The sequence below is a fragment of the Hemibagrus wyckioides genome, linkage group LG06 (genome assembly GCF_019097595.1).
Source record: "Hemibagrus wyckioides isolate EC202008001 linkage group LG06, SWU_Hwy_1.0, whole genome shotgun sequence".
Classification (NCBI taxonomy): domain Eukaryota; kingdom Metazoa; phylum Chordata; class Actinopteri; order Siluriformes; family Bagridae; genus Hemibagrus; species Hemibagrus wyckioides.
Genome location: NC_080715.1, coordinates 20340470 through 20362424, shown reverse-complemented (window position 1 = coordinate 20362424; position 21955 = coordinate 20340470). Strand labels below are relative to the sequence as shown.

General features: G+C 38.6%; 1 protein-coding gene across 5 annotated transcripts in view; it reads right to left on the bottom strand.

Moving 5' to 3' along the window:
• lrp1bb (low density lipoprotein receptor-related protein 1Bb) overlaps positions 1-21955 on the bottom strand; it is a 271908-nt gene that overhangs the window by 113767 nt on the left and 136186 nt on the right. For all 5 annotated transcript variants that reach the window (XM_058392915.1, XM_058392917.1, XM_058392919.1 and 2 more), the window contains 10 exons: positions 18418-18640; positions 14027-14213; positions 13716-13859; positions 12008-12244; positions 11046-11226; positions 5920-6139; positions 5506-5695; positions 2628-2750; positions 2321-2461; positions 180-305 (listed from right to left, as the gene is read on the bottom strand). In XM_058392915.1, coding sequence (XP_058248898.1) covers positions 180-305; positions 2321-2461; positions 2628-2750; positions 5506-5695; positions 5920-6139; positions 11046-11226; positions 12008-12244; positions 13716-13859; positions 14027-14213; positions 18418-18640 — 1772 coding nt within the window. The remainder of the gene's footprint in view (positions 1-179; positions 306-2320; positions 2462-2627; positions 2751-5505; positions 5696-5919; positions 6140-11045; positions 11227-12007; positions 12245-13715; positions 13860-14026; positions 14214-18417; positions 18641-21955) is intronic.

The window sequence follows — 21955 nt, the reverse complement described above, 5'->3', positions numbered from 1 at the left end:
AGATAGATAGATAGATAGATAGATAGATAGATAGATAGATAGATAGATAGATAGATAGATAGATAGATAGATTACTGTATTTCTGGAAATAGCCTTTGGCTTCACAATAGTTAAATGAAAATGAAGTTGTTGTAATTCTTAAAATATTATAGTGGGTGATGAATGGACTTGAGTCCTACCCGAGCATGTTTTGTTGGACTCATCCTCATTGTCACCACAGTCATTTGTTCCATCACAAAGCCACCGCTTGGGAATGCAGCGATTATTTGGACACTTGAACTGCTCCATGGTACAGCTGTGGTTAGCTGTAAATCATTGCACAAAATAGAAGATTTGATCACACATTATTAACTGCCCCCTCTGACCTGTTTACAATTGGCTAAATGATCAAATTGGTTTGCACTAATGAATCGTTTGCCTCCACTTCAGGATGAGCACACCCGTAAAGACCGCAAATAATAAAATATTAAAGGACAGTTGAAAGCTTATTCAAACCATAAAGTGTCAGACACATTATGGGCTATCCACACAGAGCTGAACATTGATTTTGCAATTTTGAACACTTTGACAGAAGACCACACTGTAGCAATTCTTCTGATGAAAAATTAAGTTAATACTAAACTTGCTGTGAACTTGCTGCACATCTCATTGATTAATTCATGAGGTGCTTGTGCAGTGGGCTGATGTTGGTCGAGGGCAGTTTCATCAGCTCTGTATATCTGTGTGAGTGTCTATACTTGGCTATCCAAAGTATCTGGTTTGTCTATCTATGATAAGGGACTCAAAAAGTTCTGGAACTGGAAGATGGTGTGTGCACTCCACATATTTAGTTATACTACCACTAGGTAGTTTACGCTGACAGTCTGTTGAGTCAGTGAGTCAGTCTCCCGAGTGGTTTCATACCTTCTGGATGCATGTGGTATTTGTGTTGTTTGTTCTAATGTTGTTTATTTGCAATTATTCTTCTTCGATCCCCATGGCAGATGTTAAAGAAAAAGAAGAATTTGTGTGAAATTTAGTTTATTGCTTCATAAAACTGCTGCTGAAGCAGTGACCATGCTACAGCAAGCTTTTCAAGACCACCGTGTCCTGGAGGATCTCCAAGACAAACAAAAAAAGCACACCAGATCAAATCACACAATCAAGACTATGATGATGGTTCATAGAGAGTTTGTTCTCCCTGGACAGACTGTTAATCTGCGATTTTACATGGAAGTGCTTCAGGAAAGCGTAAGGAAGAAACGCACCTGCACACACACACACACACACAAAATGCAAATCTTTTCCCCTTCAGTCTTTTGTTTTTCATTTTAAGAACAAAAAGAAGTCACATGAAGAAGGATGTGAAGTTTTTCAAGACCAGTGCATCCTTGAGTGTCTCAAAAAACAAAAAAAGTATGTTAGGTCAAACATTTTTGACCTTAATGGGCTCATCTACGGGACAGCTGTTCTAGTGCAACCGGAATTGGATCTTGCATCATGCCAATGCACCTGCACACACTACATTGTCAACTGAAGTCTGTTTAACCAGAAACAATGTAGTTATTGCTTCACCGTATTCGTTTCTTGCATATTCTTATAATTCCTGAGAGTAAAAATAAGACTTAAGGGAAAAAGAATCGCAGTGTGTGTTTGCAAGTGCATTGTCATGGACAAGTTTGTTTTCCCCAATGATTTCCAGTGAAAAAAAATCACTGAATAATAAACCATCTGAACTCTCTATGAACATGTCTGTTTATTTCAGAAGCACAGTCATCTTGGTCTTGATTGTGTGATTTGACCTGATGTGCTTTTTTCAGTTTTGGATATGCTAGGGGATACAGTGGTCCTGAAAAGCTTGCTCTAGCATGGTCACTGCTTCAACAGCAGCTTCAAGCCAAAAACAAATTCACACAAATTCTCTGCTCTTTAACATCTGCCACAGGGATTAAAGAAGAATAATTGGCAAGATCAAATGCACAATATTAGCAAAAAACGACTCAAATACCACACAAAGTATGACACAACTTAGATTTAACTTAGAGACTGGCTCACTGATTTGTAGCAAAACCTGCAATTATGTCATGTGTACTGCTATTGTTGAATTCAAGGAATTTTTGGGTCTCCCCTCATGTTATTCCCCAAACTAGCCACACCGTTAACAGTTTGATAGCAGCTACTAAGTTAAGTACAATATTTACGTTACAATGAGCCATTGCAACATGCTGGGAATAAATGTCACATCTGTGAGCCTGACTGGTTTAGCTGTACACACACACACACCCACATACAGCCACACAGCAGGTGGTTAGAGACAGATTCCGGAGATACAGATACACACCACAGACGTGCTCGTCCTCATCGCTGCCATCTAAGCAGTCATCATCTCCATCACATTTCCAGGCTGCTCTCACACACCGCTGATTCCTGCACTCAAACTGCTCGCTCCTGCAGCGCTGCTGCTCTTCATCACCTGTCACGTCTACACAGGAAGTCACAAATCACATGAGAAGACATGTTGTTGGGGATAAAATATACTACTTCATATAATATGCCCGTACTAGCTCAGCGAGAGAAGTGGGATCTTATCATTCCGAGAGAATTTCTTAACGCATATGCTCAGTGCAAGTGGGCTTAAAATGGCTTACCTGAGCAGGTGACATTGTTCCTGTCCAGGTGCTGGTTGTCAGCACAAGCACACACTCGGCCCCCTGGGATAGCCAAGCAGAGGGCAGCACAGCCTCCATAATTCACCCTGCAGGCATTGTCACCTGAAGAACAAATATAGTGCTATACAACACATCTCTACCAATCTTTACAGAATCATTGTGGCTGTATGTGTATTTATTGTGTTTTGGCTTTCTGCTCAAACGCAGCAGAGAACAATTTTCTCTCCATTCCTGACCATCTCACTGCTGTTGAAGGATGTGGGAGACACATCGTTTGCCATCTCATGTCAAATGAATTCACCATTGAAGAGAGTCATCTGACACTTCTGTCCTGTCGCTGGAGTAATTTGTCTTGTGGACAATACAGCATAAGCACAAGGCAGTGAAAAAAAGAGGCAGCGTTGTGAGAAACCTGCCATTTATTAAGCTGGGGCATGAGAACTATTGTAATGTTTAATTTGGGTAGATGTTTGAAGGCAGCGCCTGGACCAATGAGATAAAGGCTTGAGTTCTGTGAGAACCAATCTGCGCTAGTTCAAACAGAGAGGATGCAATTATTCTCTCCTGTGACAAGAGCTTGAGAGAAAAAGGGATGGTTGAAATCCCTATCCTACTCATAACCACGACTGATCAGAAGAGCACAGATTTTTTTTTTGCCATGCTTATTTCAGAGGCTTTGTATTGTGGATAATATGACATAACTGGAGTCCTTCCCTGGAGGCAAGCTCTCCATGTGGCTCTAAGGACATCACAAGTCTGCCTCCCCATAGACATTTGAACTAGTTCAGCCTGCACACGTGCGCTCATATAGTGCTTTTTGAAGGCAAGTCTATTATGATGACCACAAATGCCCCGCTGCGCTCAAATGCATTACCTGCAGGTACAGAGATTAAATGTTGGGGAGGCAAAACACGGCTATACCCTGCTGAGCCGTGTCCCTCCCTCTATCCGCTCTGCTTGTTGCTTCTGAGAGTGGATGACAGTAATCATCATGCAGAGCTGAACAGTCTAAGCATTGCTGCAGTCCACACCCACCCAGATCCCAGCCACCTTCCCCACTGAGCAGCTCCAGCCCTTTACCTGCAGCGACACTAATCACTGTCACACAATTACACAGAAGCTCATCTCACACAGAATATAGAATCTTCCTTGCTGCTATGGAATGGAAAGGTGGGGCTTTAAACATGCATACTCTCTTACATTCAGATCATATTTTAAGCTATTAGCAAAAGTGGAACAGCACAAGCATGAAATCCATGTCTGAGAAGTCAGGAACTAATGGTTGAGAAAAATCTGAGCATGTAGTGCATATGTTTCATCCATCTATTTTCTAAACCATTTATCCTACGCAGAGTTGCAGGGATCCTGAAGCCTATCCCAGGGGACTCGTGGCATAAGGCATGGGACATCCTGGATGGGGTGCCAAGCCATTACAAAGGGAACAGAGGGTGAGTCAAATGTACTAAACACTAAACCACCCCAGGGCATCTGTCATAATTAAAAAAACAAAAATAAGTATATGTATATTTGCTGTCAATCGTTCCCCACCTCTTTTAAAAAAAGAGAGAGAGATCATATTTATTCATTCATTTTACATGATTGTATTATTCAAGCCATGTTGCTCTTACATTAGGAAACTGAAATAATATTGAAAACAAGAGTTTTGTGAAGAAAAGTTAACTTTAGTCAATACTGTAATGTCACAGTGCATCTACATGTATTTATAAAAGGAAAAAGTGAATATGAACTAAAGTAACATTAAAAATACTGCACCACATTTCAAACACAATAATAGGTTATCATACCATGAACTTTTTTATAATTTTTATACATGCATATTGCTTATACCTCAAATCTACACTCCCACCTACACATCTCCAAACATGAGAAGGTTTTGTGTGTTTATTGCCATAATATCTGAGTTGATAAGTAAGATCATACAAATTCATCAGCTGGAAGTAACTGCACTTGAATTTTAGAAACCAGGCAAAACGATAAATAAAAAAAATCAGCTCTTGTCTACAATAATAGCTTCTGTTCTGCCCATAATATACTTTAACATCTCTACTTAATGGGTTTATCCAAAATGGTGGCATGGCAGTAGCATTCAATGTCTAGTCCGGAACCAAAACTGTGTTATTTTTGTCTTTATTCTGACTTTTACTGTCAAAACTATTGTATTATGCTGTCTGTCTTGCACTGTCTTCTGTTTTACACTGTGTGCACACAGGCATTTCATCTAGTACTAAAGTGGTGAGCTTATTTCTGTGTTGTCTCTTGTTGTTTTATGTAGCACAGTGATCCTGGAGGAATGTTGTTTCATTTCACTGTGTATAGCACCAGCTGTATATGGTTGAAATGAAAATAAAAGCTTCTTGACTTAAAGAAAACATACATATATTTACCAAAACCATGTGGAAATGTAGACTGCAGCCTAACCTTTCCTGTCTGCAAAGATCACATCAGTTTAACAAATACATTCAGTCTAAATCTTTGCAAGCTAAGTGTACTATTTTCACAATTTGATCCAGGTACTGGATATGCTATAGTAAAATGGGCAGAAGCCTAAGCAATTCAGTTTGTAATGAGATAATGTCTGTCAAAATGTCCAGTGCCTTCTCCATCCCTACCATCTCTATACAGCTTGCAGAACTCTATAAAGTATTTAAAGGGATTTCCACACCCCCTTCAATTACAATTTATTAATTATAATCTGTTGTTGCTTATACGATTCATTAATTTAATCATTTAGTTTTATGAGTAGATTATTTATTATTATTAGATTTATTAATTTAATAATAGTAAATGTCCATAATTACAACATATGCCCTTTAGTTAGCACAGTGAGTGTGCTTACCTTGCTGACTCTGTGCATCAAACACTCTTAGCCCAAAGAGAGGAGGTCTCTCACTTCTCAGCAGCGTGACTTCCCCAGAAAGCAAATCCAGCTGAAAGATAGAGGCATTCATATATTCAGTCCAGAAGACTGAGTTTCTGTAGTGTGAAATTCCAAAGGGATGATTCAGCTCCTTGCCGTTGTACACCACCTAGATCAAACAAAACACAAAGGTGGTTAGCTGGAGCTGTAGATATAGCAACAGGTCAAAACAATCTTGTTTGTACTTGTACAATTTTGTTCTTTCATCCTTGTTTTTGCCCAGCTTATTACTCAGTAATTTAATTTACACCAAGTCTGTAGCAAATGAGAACATGATGAAACATCAAGATCAGAAATATAAATGAATCTGTGCTGGTTCTTCAGTAAACCTACCATTCTGCCAGTGCCGTTGAGGTAGATTCTCTCGATGTGATCGTAATAAGCATCACACCAGTACATTGTGCTGCTCGCGTGGTCCAGAGTGAGTCCGTTGGGCCACAGCATGTTAGAGGTGACAAATATTGTGCGATGTGAGCCATCCATCCAGGCTTTCTCGATCCTGCCAATGCTGTCATTTACCTCATCCTCCTCCCAGTCAGTCCAGTACATCCAGCTGAAACAGACACAGCATGTTAACAGTGTTGTTACATTATTCTGAAAGGGTAACATAGGCTACTGAGCTGAAGGATCCGCAAAATAAACACGATAAAACCAGTGGAGGATAGCAGGTCACTGTGATCTGCTGTACAACATAATAAAACCAGACACACTCATGTGCCGAAACTGTTTGTGTAGACTAAACCATTATTGCTCAGCAGCATTTGAAACAGCTTGTTTATTTTCTTCTTCTTCTTCTTCTTCTTCTCCATCAGCATGCTACATGCTTGTTAAAAGGAAGTGGACATTCTCAAGGGTGCAGTGTTATATCAGATGTGAACAGGTCAACAGTCAGACATGATCCTTTCTTTAGTAAGTGTACTTAAGGGATTTGTTTCTAAACAGAAGCTTTCCGCCCTCATCAATGATGGAACTCTCTGTATATTGTCACTCGAGAATCAACACTCAGATAGGCACGCAAAGTGAAAATGAGAGGACAGAGATGTCATGGGGGAAGGAGAGGAGGAGCAGAGAGAGGGGAGAAAAAAGCAAAGTGGCAGAGGGGAGCAGGAGAGAGTGTGAGAGAAATTACTCCTAGGAAATATGGTCAAAATTATTAAATAATAATTTCACATAAATAAAATAACAGTAAATAGCACAATGAAAGTGCAAGTCTGTAGCGTGAGTGAGTGAGTGAGTGGGAATGAGGGTAATTGAGAAAATAAGTAAATAAGAAATTAAGTGAGTGAGTGAGTGAGTGAGTGAGTGTCAGTGAGTGAGTGAGTGAGTTAATGAGTGTGAATGAGTATAATTGAGCAAATAAGTAATTCATCCATCCATCCATCCATCCATCCATCGTCTATACCCGCTTCTTCCTAATTAGGGTCACGGAGGTCTGCTGGAGCCTATAATGGGTGAATCATTTAGTAATATATACTAATATAGAACGAGTTTGAGTGTTTAGTGAATGCGTGGGGATAAATGAGTGAGTGAGTGAATCAGTCAGTGATAATAAGTGTGAATGTATGAAATGTGAATAAGTGAGTGAGTAAATGTGAGGTTCAGGGAATAAATAAGCAGGTGAGTTAAAGTAAGAGAGGAAGTGAGGCATGTAGCACAAGCCTTGTCTTTTACAACTTTTAGAAAAGATGATTGAAAATGATTCACAGAGCAAGTTGCCATTATCCAAAAAAGCTGCTGATAATTGCATACTTCCATTTCTCTGGCAAGCCTATTGAAAGTCATGGTATTTCATATTTTTTCAATAAATTATAGTTCTTGCACAATTAAACAGCAACAATTTCAGCACTATTTGTATTTGTCCCTGATAATGTTCAATCTCTCTGGGGGCTGAAGGCACTAGAGAGGACGAAATTGACAATAACTTGGAAAAGTGGAAAAAAAAGGAGAGTAAACGGATTGAGTCCGAATAGGAAAAAAGAGAGATAAAAATGGTGGAGAGGTTAGTAAGTCAGGCAAGTTAATTCTTATCATATTAAGGCAGGCTATCAGTGGCACACAGGGAGTGAGTGAGTGAGAGAGTGAGAGAGAGAGACAGAGATGTATTACAGAGAAAGAGATAGGGATAGGTACAGGGACAGGTGGCTGTTATTTCAGCAGGGGAATCCCATCCAGCAGGGCAGATAGAGATCACCATGCCACCTGCCTACCTGATCAATGACTGGTTTCTATTCATAGGGATTCTACACATCCCTAAAATAGGCCTATGCCAACATAATGCATGGAGTCAAATTTCTATTAGATTATAGTAATACATTTGTTTTTAACTCTTTTAACTATTTATTTATTTTATTATTTGTTTTTTTAACATAGACAAAAAACTGTAATGTGTGCATGTTTTGGGGAGCCCACATATTCAGCACTGAATTGAATTCCTTTGTCATGTCACACAGTGGTGGCTAATGAATCATATGAAAGTAGACACTTTATAGGCTTTAAGAATTTGTAGTGTTTGTAGTATTTCTGTTTTTAACTAGCCTACTAGAGACAATATTTCAGGAGAAAAGTAAAAAAAAAGGTTATTACAAAGGTAAATGGTGATATCAAATCCAGTTCTCACACCAAAAGCCAACAGTGTTCTGACTCATTCATAATTCATAATTCATTTGCCTATTCTCATTGAAAATGAATGATAAGTCGATTTCCATTCCACCAGCCATATAGAACATCAGTGTACTAGTAAAAAGGGTTAAATCTATATTATAAACCGCAGCATTTTCACATCAGCTGCAAGCTCCTGGTTCGAGCCTGAGCTTGGGTTATAGTCTGTACATATTTCCTCTGTGTCTGCATGAGCTTCCTCCAGTTTCGCTTCAATTCAATTACATTTGTATAACACTTTTAACAATGGATCTTTGTCACAAAGCAGCTTTACAAAAATCTATAAACTCAGGATACAAATTATAAATTTAAATTTATTCCAATGTGAGCAAGAACCAGATCCATGCCAGAAGGTGGACTGTCACACTTACACACTGACCCTAGGTGTGAATGAGTGTGTGTGCTACCCTGCGATGGAGGTACCATCCAAGATGCATTCCTGCTTCATGCCCATCTGTTCTCATATGCTACAGAGATATGCCATGCATGAATGTCATTTTCATGATCATGAACAACAGTCTTGCTATAAATGGGTTTTATTATGGGTTTTTTAATAAACAGACACTATAAGACTACATTTCTACTAAAAGAAAATATGAAACTATCGCAGTCCTGATAGTACCGAAAAAATCCCTTTTGCTGACAAGGTCTGTGTTTATCAAGTCTAAGCAAATGTCAGGTCTCTTAGCATTCAGGCCAAAGTCTATGCTTTCTGACTCCTAATATCTTGTAGCACAGGTCAAATTTTTACACACATCTGTCTGCTCTAATGTAGCACCTCCCCCTAACCTATGCTTGCTCGAGTTCTCTTTACAGACTGTCAAAACAGTGCACATCAGAGCTCTGAGAGCGCGGCATGCAGTTACGCCTTCCAGACGCTGTCTGAACGTTAGTTGCTCCTGCTGGCTGCTTTTTACTCAGTGATGCAGACGGATGGGAGTGAAGTGAAGACTTCATAAAGCTCTAAGGATTGATTCAAAAAGTTTTCATTTATATGAACTTGCTGAGAACATGGTAAATGTTCTCAAGGGCTAGCAACATTTTGCATTTATGCATTACTCATCTACAGTATAGTATCATATCATATATTAATATTTATAAGACAAAAAATATTATATAGACGATTAAATAAGGAACATATTATTTATTAAATTATTTATTTCTACAAATTTTCTACTAATCATTTTCTATTATTATTTTTTATGTTCAGGTAAATTAAAATTTTATTGTAATTCTATTCTCATCTATTTTTATTATACAGACAGTCAAAAAAAAAAAGAAGCATTTCACTGCATATCCTACAGTGTCTGGTTGTATGTGTGCCCAATTACATTTAAATTTAAAGTTGCCAAACACAGTTTATACTCCATGATTTCAGGGTTAAGCACACTGTAACTGTAACACCCTATTGCTTTCAGCGTTGCTTACTCGGTCGGTGAACGATGTCATCATTTAGGAAGCATTTGCTTCATTAAATGCAAGAGGTAGCAGCACAAATTGCATCAAGTCAGGTTTTGAATGATGAACATAATTATGGCTGTGAGCTAATGAACCCCATTGTGTCTGTAAATAATATAACTATTCCACTGTCACTATTCATGTATGAATAGCTCCATAATCAACACTTCCCAAGCTTTACTAGAAGATAAATTGATTCTTAAAAGCAAGATTGACTCAGTGACAAGTATATGCTTAGCACGCAATAAATAAAAACATCATTATTAGAAATCTCAAGCTTGGTTGATCCATTATGCAGAACAATTAGAGATGTTATAATCGAGTGCCGATGGATTGCTATTATAGCAATTATCACACGTGTACATCATACATGGCACTGACAGTGTAGCAGAATCACCGCTGAACACGCCATCCTCAGAGCATTCAACTGAGAGAACAGTGCTTGTTTCATAACGCTTTACATCTGTGGCGTTGGCTGGGAACTGCTCCTCAGGATTCCACAGTTTCTCTCACACCCAGAAAAGGTGATAATGAGAGTGGCTTCATGCCATCGACCTCACATCTTCACTGCCTGAGCTAAGTCAGTTTACAGAGCCACACATGCATGTACACTTATTTCTAAGCACCGGTGTAGTGCGGTAACTAAATATTGTCTTAACCCTAAATCTAATCCTTTCCTCAACTTGAGTGACTGCAAACATCATCTGTCTCTCCAGTGTGTTATAAATGAAAGCTACATTGATGATGTGTCTCATGTTCATAGAAAGAAAGATGTCAAACTGCCTACACACCACTGACATCAGGATATTTTAAAGGAGAATATATCGAAGGAGTGTTTGGTCTGTCAAAGACACTCACGCATGCACACACACACACACACACACACACACACACATACAAAGAAACACATATATATATATATATATATATATATATATGCAAATTCCTATCATCTCAGTTGTGTCTGAAGCTAAACATGGCACACACAAATGTTTGGAAATGCATGGTAATGAGGACTGAGCTTTCGTGTTTGAATTGGCTTTAGATCACACACTTCACATGCTGTGCTACTGAACTCTGCTCCAGCTCACAGCCTGACTTACCCATGAATTTGCATTTCTATCTGCTAGTGGGATTATTGGTTTTTTTGTTTGTTTTGTTTTGTTTTTAACTAGAAAACATTTGATATGCACATTAGTCCAATAGCAGGAATAAGAATATAATGAAATGAACTACAGTTTATGAAAATGCCTTTAATCATGGACTAGAGATCCTGCAGAAATACTTTCAGGTCTGTCCTTTTTTTCCCCAAAGGATGGGAACAGACATTCCTTATACTGTACCTATTGAGTGGATCCACCACTATAGCTCTTGGGTGAGACATGTCTCCTTCTAACAGAGTTTTCCGGGTATCAGCTGCCCTCTCCAGCCTGGCCACACTGATAGTCTTCCTGTAGCCATCATTTGTCCAGTACAGGTTATTTCCAATCCAGTCCACGGAAATGCCTTCTACATTGTCGAGATCTAATGAGAGGTAACCAGAAAGACCAAAGCTTAAAATGTTTGCAAGAGTGCATGGGGAAAACAGTTCAGACTGCAGACTCAGTACTGTGGCTATTTCTGACAAACAGCTAAATCAAGACAGAACAATTATATTTTGGATAAGCAGGAGTGTTTTTCGCCTATAACAAACTTAGACAGCTCAAAAAATAATATATAATACATATACTACTTAAGTATATATACATATATCAGTTGCAGAAATTAATGCATGCTCAGCGGACAAGGACGCGTTGTGTGACATCACAATGTGCGATCAGCCAAAGCACTCTTTGATTAACGTGTCGTACATGAGTACAGTTATGTGTCTTCACTGGTAGTAGCTTAAGAGAAGAATCCTGTGCTTGCAATTATGCACAGTAAAAAATGAAATTTAATAAATGTAATTTAGTAAAAAATTAATTTTGAAAAAAAAAAACAACAACAATCTGCAGGAAACTCAAGCATTTTGGCTGCAAAAAAACCCATAAAAAACTCCAGAAGGGACTATTAATATACATTAGATTTGAAATTTATTTATAATTTTTTTATTCACCTTCCTGCCTCGTGTTGATTAAGTACTTTTTGCTATTTTGTGTAACCAGACTTTAAAATGCTATAACAACTAAGCAAAATAGAAAATTTACCCAAATGATGGCTTTTCTCAGACTGCCCCACATTTATTCATCCCACAAACAACTTCTCTTATCATTGTATCGATAGTCTGTTTACAAAAAAAAAAAAAAAAATCTAAAATAACATTTACCATCTTTGAGAATAGTTTCCCGGCTGCTGCCATCAGTCTTCTGGCATCCTATCAAGAAACTTGTGGTGTCTGCAAAGTAAATATATCCTGTTTCAGCATGGTAGTCCAGTGCTCGCGGATTCACCAAGTCCTCGACTGGGAGCATGTGTTCATTGCTGGACTTTATGTTTATATCCAGGCCACGAATTATTCCAGGTCGTCCCTTCCCGTAGAAAAGGAAGAGATCGTTCTTGGGCTCTGAAAAGGTAAAGACAGAAAAATAGGTTAATCAACTGATGTTTTGCATTTCACAAGCTTCCGAAGCTGCGGTGTGCATTTAAAATACTGACTGCACAACCATCAGGGGACACATGAAAGGTGACCTCGTAAAGATTCTTTGCTACTGAATACATAACTTATGGAATGATCTCCAATGGCACATTTTGGCAGTATGCCTGACAGGTCAGAGAAATGAATAGTGCAATCAGGAGGACTTAGTATTCCCAGACAAGATTTGTCTTGATTGAGCGGATTCATTCATTTGTCAGTCTGCAGCGGTGTTATTCTTGTTAAGTGAGACTCTGCTTAAACAATAAATCCCCTGTTGACAGTTTAACACTGCAACGCAAGAAAAGTGATCAATGGGTTCACACCAGACCAATATAAATTAGGCTCTTGTCGCTGTGGGAATAATATGGAGGGCGGACGTTACGAGTGCATGATTGCGGGTCCTAATGCTGCCCCAGGAGAAGAGGACGATGTGTGTAAGGGATATGGGGTGCTATACATGTGTGTGTGTGTGTGTGTTTGTGTAAGTAGCTAGGGTGTAAAAAGACCTTCCCACACTGTTAGCTTTTTTCCCTTAGAGACTCAGTCAGTGTGGGTGAGACCACACAGGCATCACTTCAATTTATCATTCTGAGCCGGAGAACTCTGCCACCTTGAAGACAATTAAGCGCTTTGAGACCTAGATATCATGATACATGGTGAGCGTGTGATGAAGGCAGGCAGTCATTTAGCACAGAGTCTTGTTAGACCAAGAGAGGAAGAGGGGAAGACGGAGTGTCTAAAGAACATCTGGGTATAAATATAAATCAAACACATCACAGAAGGCTGTGCAGTCTACATTACTGGTGGTGCATCACTACAGCACTCTGGATAGCGTTATTAATTGACCCCAAATTTTCCTGTCAGCTACAAAATGTCATTAGACCACCTGGGGCTACAGATGCCGAGCCGAGTCAAAATGACATTATCCACACATAATGAATCGCACCTATAGCTGGTCAATAGCTTAACAGCACACCATCATTCTGAAGCAGAGCAATCTTGTTAAGCGTTCATCTTTATCTTTGTCAGCTGGAATCAGCAGAAAGATAACACCGCCTGTGTTTGAGCCACTTAATTTTTCAGCTTGAGAGAGCAACAAAATGCACTGCATCTACTTTGCTATGCTGGTTTATGCTGATTTGAAAAAAGATTTTAAAAAAAAACACACGACATCTGACATTACATATAATTTTCACTTGCTTATGCCCTTATGATCAGGCTCTAAAACAAACCTGAATACTTGAGTACCACTTTTCATTGTGCATAACAAAAGGAAAAATGATGAGCCATAGCACCTCAGAAGCTTGATTAAAAAAAAATTACCAGATGAAATATGGATAGGTGTTTTCACCATTGCAGTAGATGAAAGGGGGAAAAAGCAAAGCACAAGCATACTGACTTTTGCAGGACTGGCCATCGGTCCCCAGACTGAAGCCAGTGCGGCAGCGGCAACTTCGAGATTTGTAGCTCCCGCTGAGCAGGCAGAGGTGAGCGCATCCGCCTGCTTTACCGTAGGAGTTAACCTCACATGCATGGCCCCTGACTGGAGAGAAAACACAGATGTCACACACACACACACACCAGCACAAGCTCAGTACAAAGCATTTTCACATGTTCAAAGTTTGTATATGATTTCAGAAGTAATGCACTGTGGCAAGCAAAGAGGTGCATCAAAGTGCCTCCTACAGAAATGGATCAAACAGACTTTACCTTTCGGTTGAGTGAGTTTGTGGTAAACACGAATTGTCCTAAAGTTCCCCATTCTGGTTAGTATTTCCGGGTCTGTGACATTAAAGCGATTTATCCGCAATACGTCCACCACAGAGTCGCCGAGGGATTCAGAGCGAGTTGCATACAAGTAGTCCTCAAAGACAGATAATCCATGCAGGTAGGCTACCTAAAACACAAAATGGAGGCATTTAATGCCTAAAGCTTATCAACCATCAACAATCAAATGCTGATCAAAAAAAAATCATGAATCTACTTAGCCAGGGAAAAAGTAGCCAGCTGACTTAAACTGCCAAATCCCACAGTGACAAGTTTATTAGACTTACAGGCTTCCTAATTGGGCCTAATAGAATCCAATGAATACAAACTTTTGCACAACATGGCTGATCATCCATGCCTAGCCTCAGTCTGTCTGGTCTTAATGAATCATGCCATGGCCTCCAACATTTAATTCGTTCCAGCTGTGCCTAATGTCTGAACAGAGACATGACACTTTATATAATCTGAATCTATATGAAGAGTGTCAGTGAGGATTAGAGGAGACAGTGCAGGGTCAAAGGGAGTGTGTGTTTCTCTGGAAACATCCTGTGCACTGTGTGCTACGTCTCTACAGGTGAACAGCCTCTGACAGGGACAAGAAAGATCACATGCGCACTCTCACACTCACCAGTTCAGCTTTTCCTGCACAAGACCCAAGCTAAAACTTCATTTTTACAGCACAAGGGTGAGATCTGATCACTTCTCTTTTTCTCTTAAAATGCTCTATGAGTTTTACATGAGGATGACAATACACTGAAAAGGCTTTCATAAGTTCAAACCTTACAACTTTGCCTGAATATTAAAATGCATAAAGATGAAAATGTCTTTTGTTCCATGGAGCCTGCATGTGGGTTTGAGGCAGTTTTAAGCAGAAAATTAGCATGTGAGAGTAGGGTCTGAATCATGCCGAGAGATGGAAAGGTGCATAAGTACGGTGTGATGGAGCACTGAGAAAGCTTTTGAATGCTTTTGGAGAACAATGAGGTCATGAGGGCAAACACGACTCTGGAGGAAGTGGAACAGTGACTTTTTGCCGTGAAAATAAATCACATTATCAACCCGTCCCCTCCCTCATCCAATGAGAGACCCACCAGGTTTCTTTTGAATAATAATAATCCCTAATTATTGGTCTCAGAAGTGCACTTCAGGTAAAATATTTTAACTGTGTGAATTTATTTCACACAGCCCTGTCTCTTATGTGTATATTCATTTAAGATAATTAATCCCCGAATGTTGCAGTGAAAGCAGATACAGTAGCTGCTGGAGATAAATGCCATAACCATTAAAATCAATACCTAATCTACAGCTGCCCTGTCTGCCATTTGTAAAAGTGGATGTGTCTCTGTGTGCCTGTATGCACTAATCTGCAGCAATTTTATATGATTTCAAACTATGCTTTCATGTAAAAAGCCATTTATCCCAAACTCAGCCGCTGTTCCGTACACATGATGTAGCCATGTCTATTTTTCCCACTATTTCCAACAACTGATGGCTTCAATTTTAAAAGTGTTGAAACTCACATCATCCTTACTTTTTTTTTAATTTATAAGCCAATATCACACATCACTAGTCAAGTTAACTAGTAAATCTGGCAACAAATTTTGTAAAATCAATAAGGTAGCCTGTGTCGTGAAGAATGCTTTAGTGCACATGATCTCACTTCTTTTAGATTAGAGATGACCAGAAATGGTGGAAAACTACAGAAGAAACTGCCTGTACAATACAGGGACTGTTTACATTACTGTAATCATTTATTGGTGCAAATTTGAGAAACAGATGAAAAACAAACACCATTCAGGCATAACTTTATGTGCATTGACAGGTGAAGTAAATAACACTGATTAGCTCCTCATGGCTCCTGTTAGTGGGTGGGATATATTAGGCAGCAAGAGAACATTTTGTCATCAAAGTTGATGTGTTAGAAGCAGGAAAAATGAGCAAGTGAAAGGATTTGAGTTTGACAAAGGCCAAATTGTGATGGCTAGACGACTGGATCAGAGCATCTCCAAAACTGCAGCTCTTGTGGGGTGTTCCCGGTCTGCGATAGTTAGTATCTATCAAAAGTGGTCCAAGGAAGGAACAGTGGTGAACTGGTGACAGGGTCATGTGTGGTCAAGGTGGGTGGTGATGCACGTGGGGAGTGAAGGCTGGCCCCTGTAATCTGATCCAACAGACGAGCTACTGTTGCTCCTATTGCTGAAGAAGTTAATGCCAGTTCTTATAGAAAGATGTCAATACACAGTGCATCGTAGTTTGTTGCATATGGGGCTGCATAGCCACAGACCAGTCAGGGGGCCCATGCTGACCCCTGTGAACCACCAAAAGTGCCAATAATGGGCACATGAGCATCAGAACTGGACCACAGAGCAATGGAAGAAGGTGGCCTGGTCTGATGAATCATGTTTTCTTTTACATCACGTGGATGGCTGGGTGCATGTGCGTTGCTGGCGAACACATGGCACCAGGATACACTATAGAAAGAAGACAAGCCGGTGGTGGCGGGTCATGCTTACAACAATGTTCTGCTGGGAAACCTTGGGTCCTGCCATCCATGTGGATGTTACTTTGACACGTACCACCTACCTAAACATTGTTGCAGACCATGTACACCCTTTCATGGAAATTCTCTGATGGCTGTGGCCTCTTTCAGCAGGATAATGCACCAAAGCAAAAATGGTTCAGGAATGGTTTGATGAGCACAACAACGAGTTTGAGGTGTTGAATTGGTCTCCAAATTCCCCAGATCTCAATCCAATCGAGCATCTGTGGGATGTGCTGAACAAACAAGTCTGATCCATGGAGGCCCCACCTCAAAACTTAGAGGACTTAAAGGATCTGCTGCTAATATCTTGGTGCCAGAAACCACAGCACACCTTCAGGGACCTAGTGGAGTCCATGTCTCGACTGATCAGGGCTGTTTTGGCCTTGAAAAGGGGGACCAACACAATATTAGGCCATATAGGTGTTATATAATGTTATGCCTGATCAAAATTTAAAAAATTCAAAATTCAAATTTTATTTGTCACATACATATACATACTCAGTACGACATGCAGTGAAATGTTCTTTCACGACTGTCCGGCATGTAAACATTTATAAAAAGTATGTGAGAAAGAGATCCAAAAAAAATAAAGATAAAAATAAAACTAGAGTATCTTAAAAGTATAAAAATAGAAAATAGAAAATAAAGTAAAATAAAATATAATATAGATAAATAAAAATAAAATAAAAATATGAAAATAGGTGTAAAAATATGAAAATATAGGTGTAAGAATATTATTTGAATCCATTCACAGTTAGCAGTTTAAATATTTTTTTTCAACACTAAACACTAAGTTGTTTAATTTTGTTAGCACACACAATATATATATATATATATATATATATATATATATATATATATATATATATATATATATATATATATATTTAATAAATCTTGTGTGACAAGTAATCAAGTCTCCATCCTGCTTTCAGTACATACTGATGTTGATCCCCAAAAAAGAGTTAATTCATTAATTCTGGGAAATGAACATAAAAGATTCACCTTGTGCAAACACTGCAAGTAAAATGAATTTAGCACTGTTTCAGTGTTTCAGGTAGGAGGATCGCCACCAGACATTTATTTTGCCTCAGAATTAAACAAATCAGGGCCAAACCATAAATTATTATATGCACATAATGTGTGCAGTGGGTGAAAATGTACAAAATACCATCACCTTGTGCTTGGGTTAGTCTGGATGTTTCATATTCTAAGATCTTGAAAATTTTCTGAAGCTGACCTGTTATTTAATTAAAACTAGTTAAGAGTTCTGTTGTAGTGATAGTTGATGTTGGAAAAAAGGCAATCAATATATAATTTAAGATATTTTCAATGAGAAATTGAGAAATCAATGAAAGCAATCAGTAATCTACAGGTTAAGTCAAAATTTAAAATAATATTACTCTGTTTTTTGTTTTTTTTTTGTTTTGTTTTTTTAAATAATGCATGATAGCCTTCATTATGTAGTTCTTAAATAACTCAAACTAATCACAAACATGGCATCAACATAATTCCTCTCCACACTTAATCATCGGAAATGAACTATGCAACATTTTCAGCATCTTTTGCAAATACAATAACTTTAAAAGGTTCCAATGGATGCAGTACATTGATAGCATGACTTCATAGAGGACACAGTCATGTATCCCACTAGGTAAATTCATTGTCATGTTAACTAGCGCTTTTAAACCACCTACACATTGTAAAATAAGGCACTTAAATAAATTGGCAGAGAAAAAATTTAGAGATTTTATAATTCACCATTCCACTCAGTAAAACATTTGGCACTCACTTGGCTTCCTTGGATGATGCTGTGTCTGTTCTTGCCATTGTAATCCACAACCTCAATGTAATCTAGATATGCATCTGCCCAGTAGACCAACTTCTTTACCACGTCCAGTGCCACTGCGGTTGGCTGCTCAACCTTATAATCCACAAGCCGGGTTCTGTTAGTGCCATCCATGTGGCAGCGCTCCAGTTTGCCCACTTTCCCGTAGTCTGTAAAGAAGAGCATCCTGAAACAGAGCAAGCACAGTTCATGTTAAAGTAACAGTATAGTGCATTTTCACTTTAAATCTTTAAAATATAAAATTTTGAAATGTCGCCCTTTTCGTTAAAAATGTAATACATTTTCAAAAAAGAATTCAGGAGAGTGTTCCAAACTGCATTTGACACAGTAAATAAGAGACCTAAATAAAACAGACACTACTAGTGCACTGAAATATACTACTTAGTATAAATAGTATGTGGTTTGGGATGTGTCCCAAAACTGGATGGTATAATTACCACTAGCACCACTGTCAAGGTCCTAAATATTAAAGATTTGTGTTTCAAATTTTAAAACCATAGTGCAGGTGAATCCCTGATATTGATTGGTCAGAAGGTGTGCATTATTCTTGTGTAACAGCATGGCTAAGACAATAGTTGAACATGTTATAACATGAACAATAGTTTTATATAATCACTCATTTTGGATAATAGTTTCATTTATTACTGTTCATATGCAGGGGCTTGCAGAAAAGACGACCCGCATAATCTAAACCTAATAAACCACTGATTTAAAAAATGTGTGCTTTAACAAATTAGGTGATTTGTTGACGTCTTATTTGTTAGAGTACATTTATTTCACATTCACATGGAAGGACATGTGAGTGTGTTGTCATGGTGCTTTGCGACAATTCATGATGGGAGAGACAGCAAGTGGGAAAATGTTAGAAAAAGAGAGAGAATGCATTAAAGAGAGAGAAAGCATGAGAATGCATGAAAGAGAGAGAAAGAGAGAGAGAGAGAGAGAGAGAACGTTAGAGAGAGAGCGTGACAGAGACGGAAAGCATGAGAGAGAGAGAGAGAGAGAGAGAGAGAGTTGTGACTCTGGGGAGAGGACGACTGTTTATCATGGCTATAACAGAAGTGAGAACAGGAACTAACTTGTCTCTCGGACGTTCCACAACATTAAATCTAACTATAAGCCATTAAAATGTGTGACGTGTCAGTCAGTAATAAATTAAACACTGAAATTGCTGTGTTATGAGTGGTATAGAACATGCTCCAGACCATCAGATTATACAAAAATAATGCACTTGTGCTTTAATTTCTATAACGACATCTGTCATGTAATTAACTATAAGTTTATTGAACGTATCTATGTGACTGTCCTAATTCCAAATGAAAACATTTCTCCTTTCTACTCTCTTCTACAAACCTCTTGTCTTTTAGCTAATTAGCTATAAACACTTTGTTCTTCATCGTGAATGCAGTGTTTATCCAGTGCCTGGTAGAGCTGTGCTCATTCTGCAAGATCATATCACCGCACAGAGCCAACAGTAGCGAGCTAGTCAATAATGCTAGCACGCTACATAAAACATAAATGGAAGGAACAATGCTTTTCTTGTTATGATCTGCCAGCATGCTGCTCATACAGGTCTGCAGATTGAGTTTACAATTGCTCAGCAGGGCTCCGTATGTCTCTGCAAGCTATCTGGCTCAAAGACCGTTGAAGGGAAAAGGCTTCTCTGTTGCAATGCCTGCGGCTCTGTGGTAAGTCATACCGGAAATTTGAAGGCGGGTCTTTAGCCATTCTTCTTTAATGTGTGATGTTTTCCAGTCAGATCTGCTCTTTTCCAGTGTGAACAAAGATTACTTGCTAGCATTTCAGTTAGAGGAGAAGAATATCTGAGAATATACATTTGTGGTTAAATATTGTGGAGAATTTAACGCCATTTGAACACAATGGTGTATTAGATACTCAATCTTTATCAATTCATCCATAAAAGGTCTAAAATATCTGCAGAATTTTCATCCTTTAAATACTTAATTAGCAGTTTCAGAGATCTAAAATAGGAGTTGTTCAGATTAACTAAACACTCCCAAGACATCACTATGTTCAAAATGAACATTTCTCTGGCTCCAACTCATACTCCATGGTTTAAAAAAAACTGTACTATAGCTATGTATATACTGTAGGTGACACTCATTGTTTGTGTGTGTGTGTGTGTGTGTGTGTACTCTGCTACATTTAGCTCTTCAGCTGAAAAAGGTGAGTCCTATCAGGCAAGCAATGAGAAAAAAAAAAACAGGAGGAGTGAGATTGCAAAAGAAAAAAATACTGGAACAAAAAAGCGAAGGCACATCTCCAGCACTTCAGTTTCATATGAAATGACCTTCTCAGTCTGACATTTTGTGCAAAATATGTGAAGCAGCAGTGGCATTGAAAACAAGTTGCACTTTGCAGAACAGTTTTTAATGGCTAATTTGTAATCTTGCTCAAGTACATAAGAAAAGACAGAGATGTACTTCTGTATGTTTTGTATGTTTCCAGCAGTACATTCATGTGAAACAGCTGAATGAATGAGGTAGTGTGTGTTCAAGTGCGTGAGGTGCTCAGGTTAGGAAAGAGTCCTGATCTATGGTTTCCTGCTTCAGTATTATTACAGCTGCGACACCAATATAACTTCTTAAGACAAGCTAAAGTATTAAAATAAATAACTTAATGAAGTGACTAATATCAGCCTTGAATTGAATTTTGTCAGCAAGTTGTGATGATTTATTCAACAAATTATGGTGTGAACTGTGTGTGTGTGTGTGTGTGTGTGTTTGGATAAAACTATAATAGTCATTTGTGTGCGAAAATAAGAGCATTTACATTCATTCATTTGCTGACACTTTTATTCAAAGCAACCTACAAATACAATACTTGCAAAGGTTCCTGAAACAAAGCTGAGCAGCTGAGGATTAAAGGTTTCAAGTAAAGGCTTGACAGCACCACTATGTTTCAGCTGACCCACTAGAAATCTTCAGAAACTTAACCACTGAAATACCATTAGACCAGGGTCTTTGCATGACAGGTATGAATAATAACACCGGCTTATTAATGCTACAGTCAGCAGAGACTCATGAACATAGATTTTGGTGGTGCAGGACGACATTAATAACAACACAGCCTCAAACTAAATGAAGTCGAGAAGGTTAGCACACTTGACTAATGCTAAATGCCACTACAGTATTGTTGGGTAAATTTACCGCTGCATCATTTAGAGCATCTTGACGAACTCCATCACAGTTTGGTATACAGTGTCTACAGTGTGTGAAAGGAAATCACTGCAAAGGGTGGGAAAACCCAAGCTGCCAGTACTTGGCCCCTGAGCAATGCCCTTAACCCTCAGTTGTATAACAGTGAGATAAAATGTAAGCCGTTCCGGATAAGGGCCTCTACTAAATGCCTTAAATGTAAATGTAAATGATGTCTCACTAATACTCCATCTAAATTTATGTCACTCTCTATATTATACATAACCAGTTTGAACCAGAGGTTAGCCAGTTTCTTTTCAGTC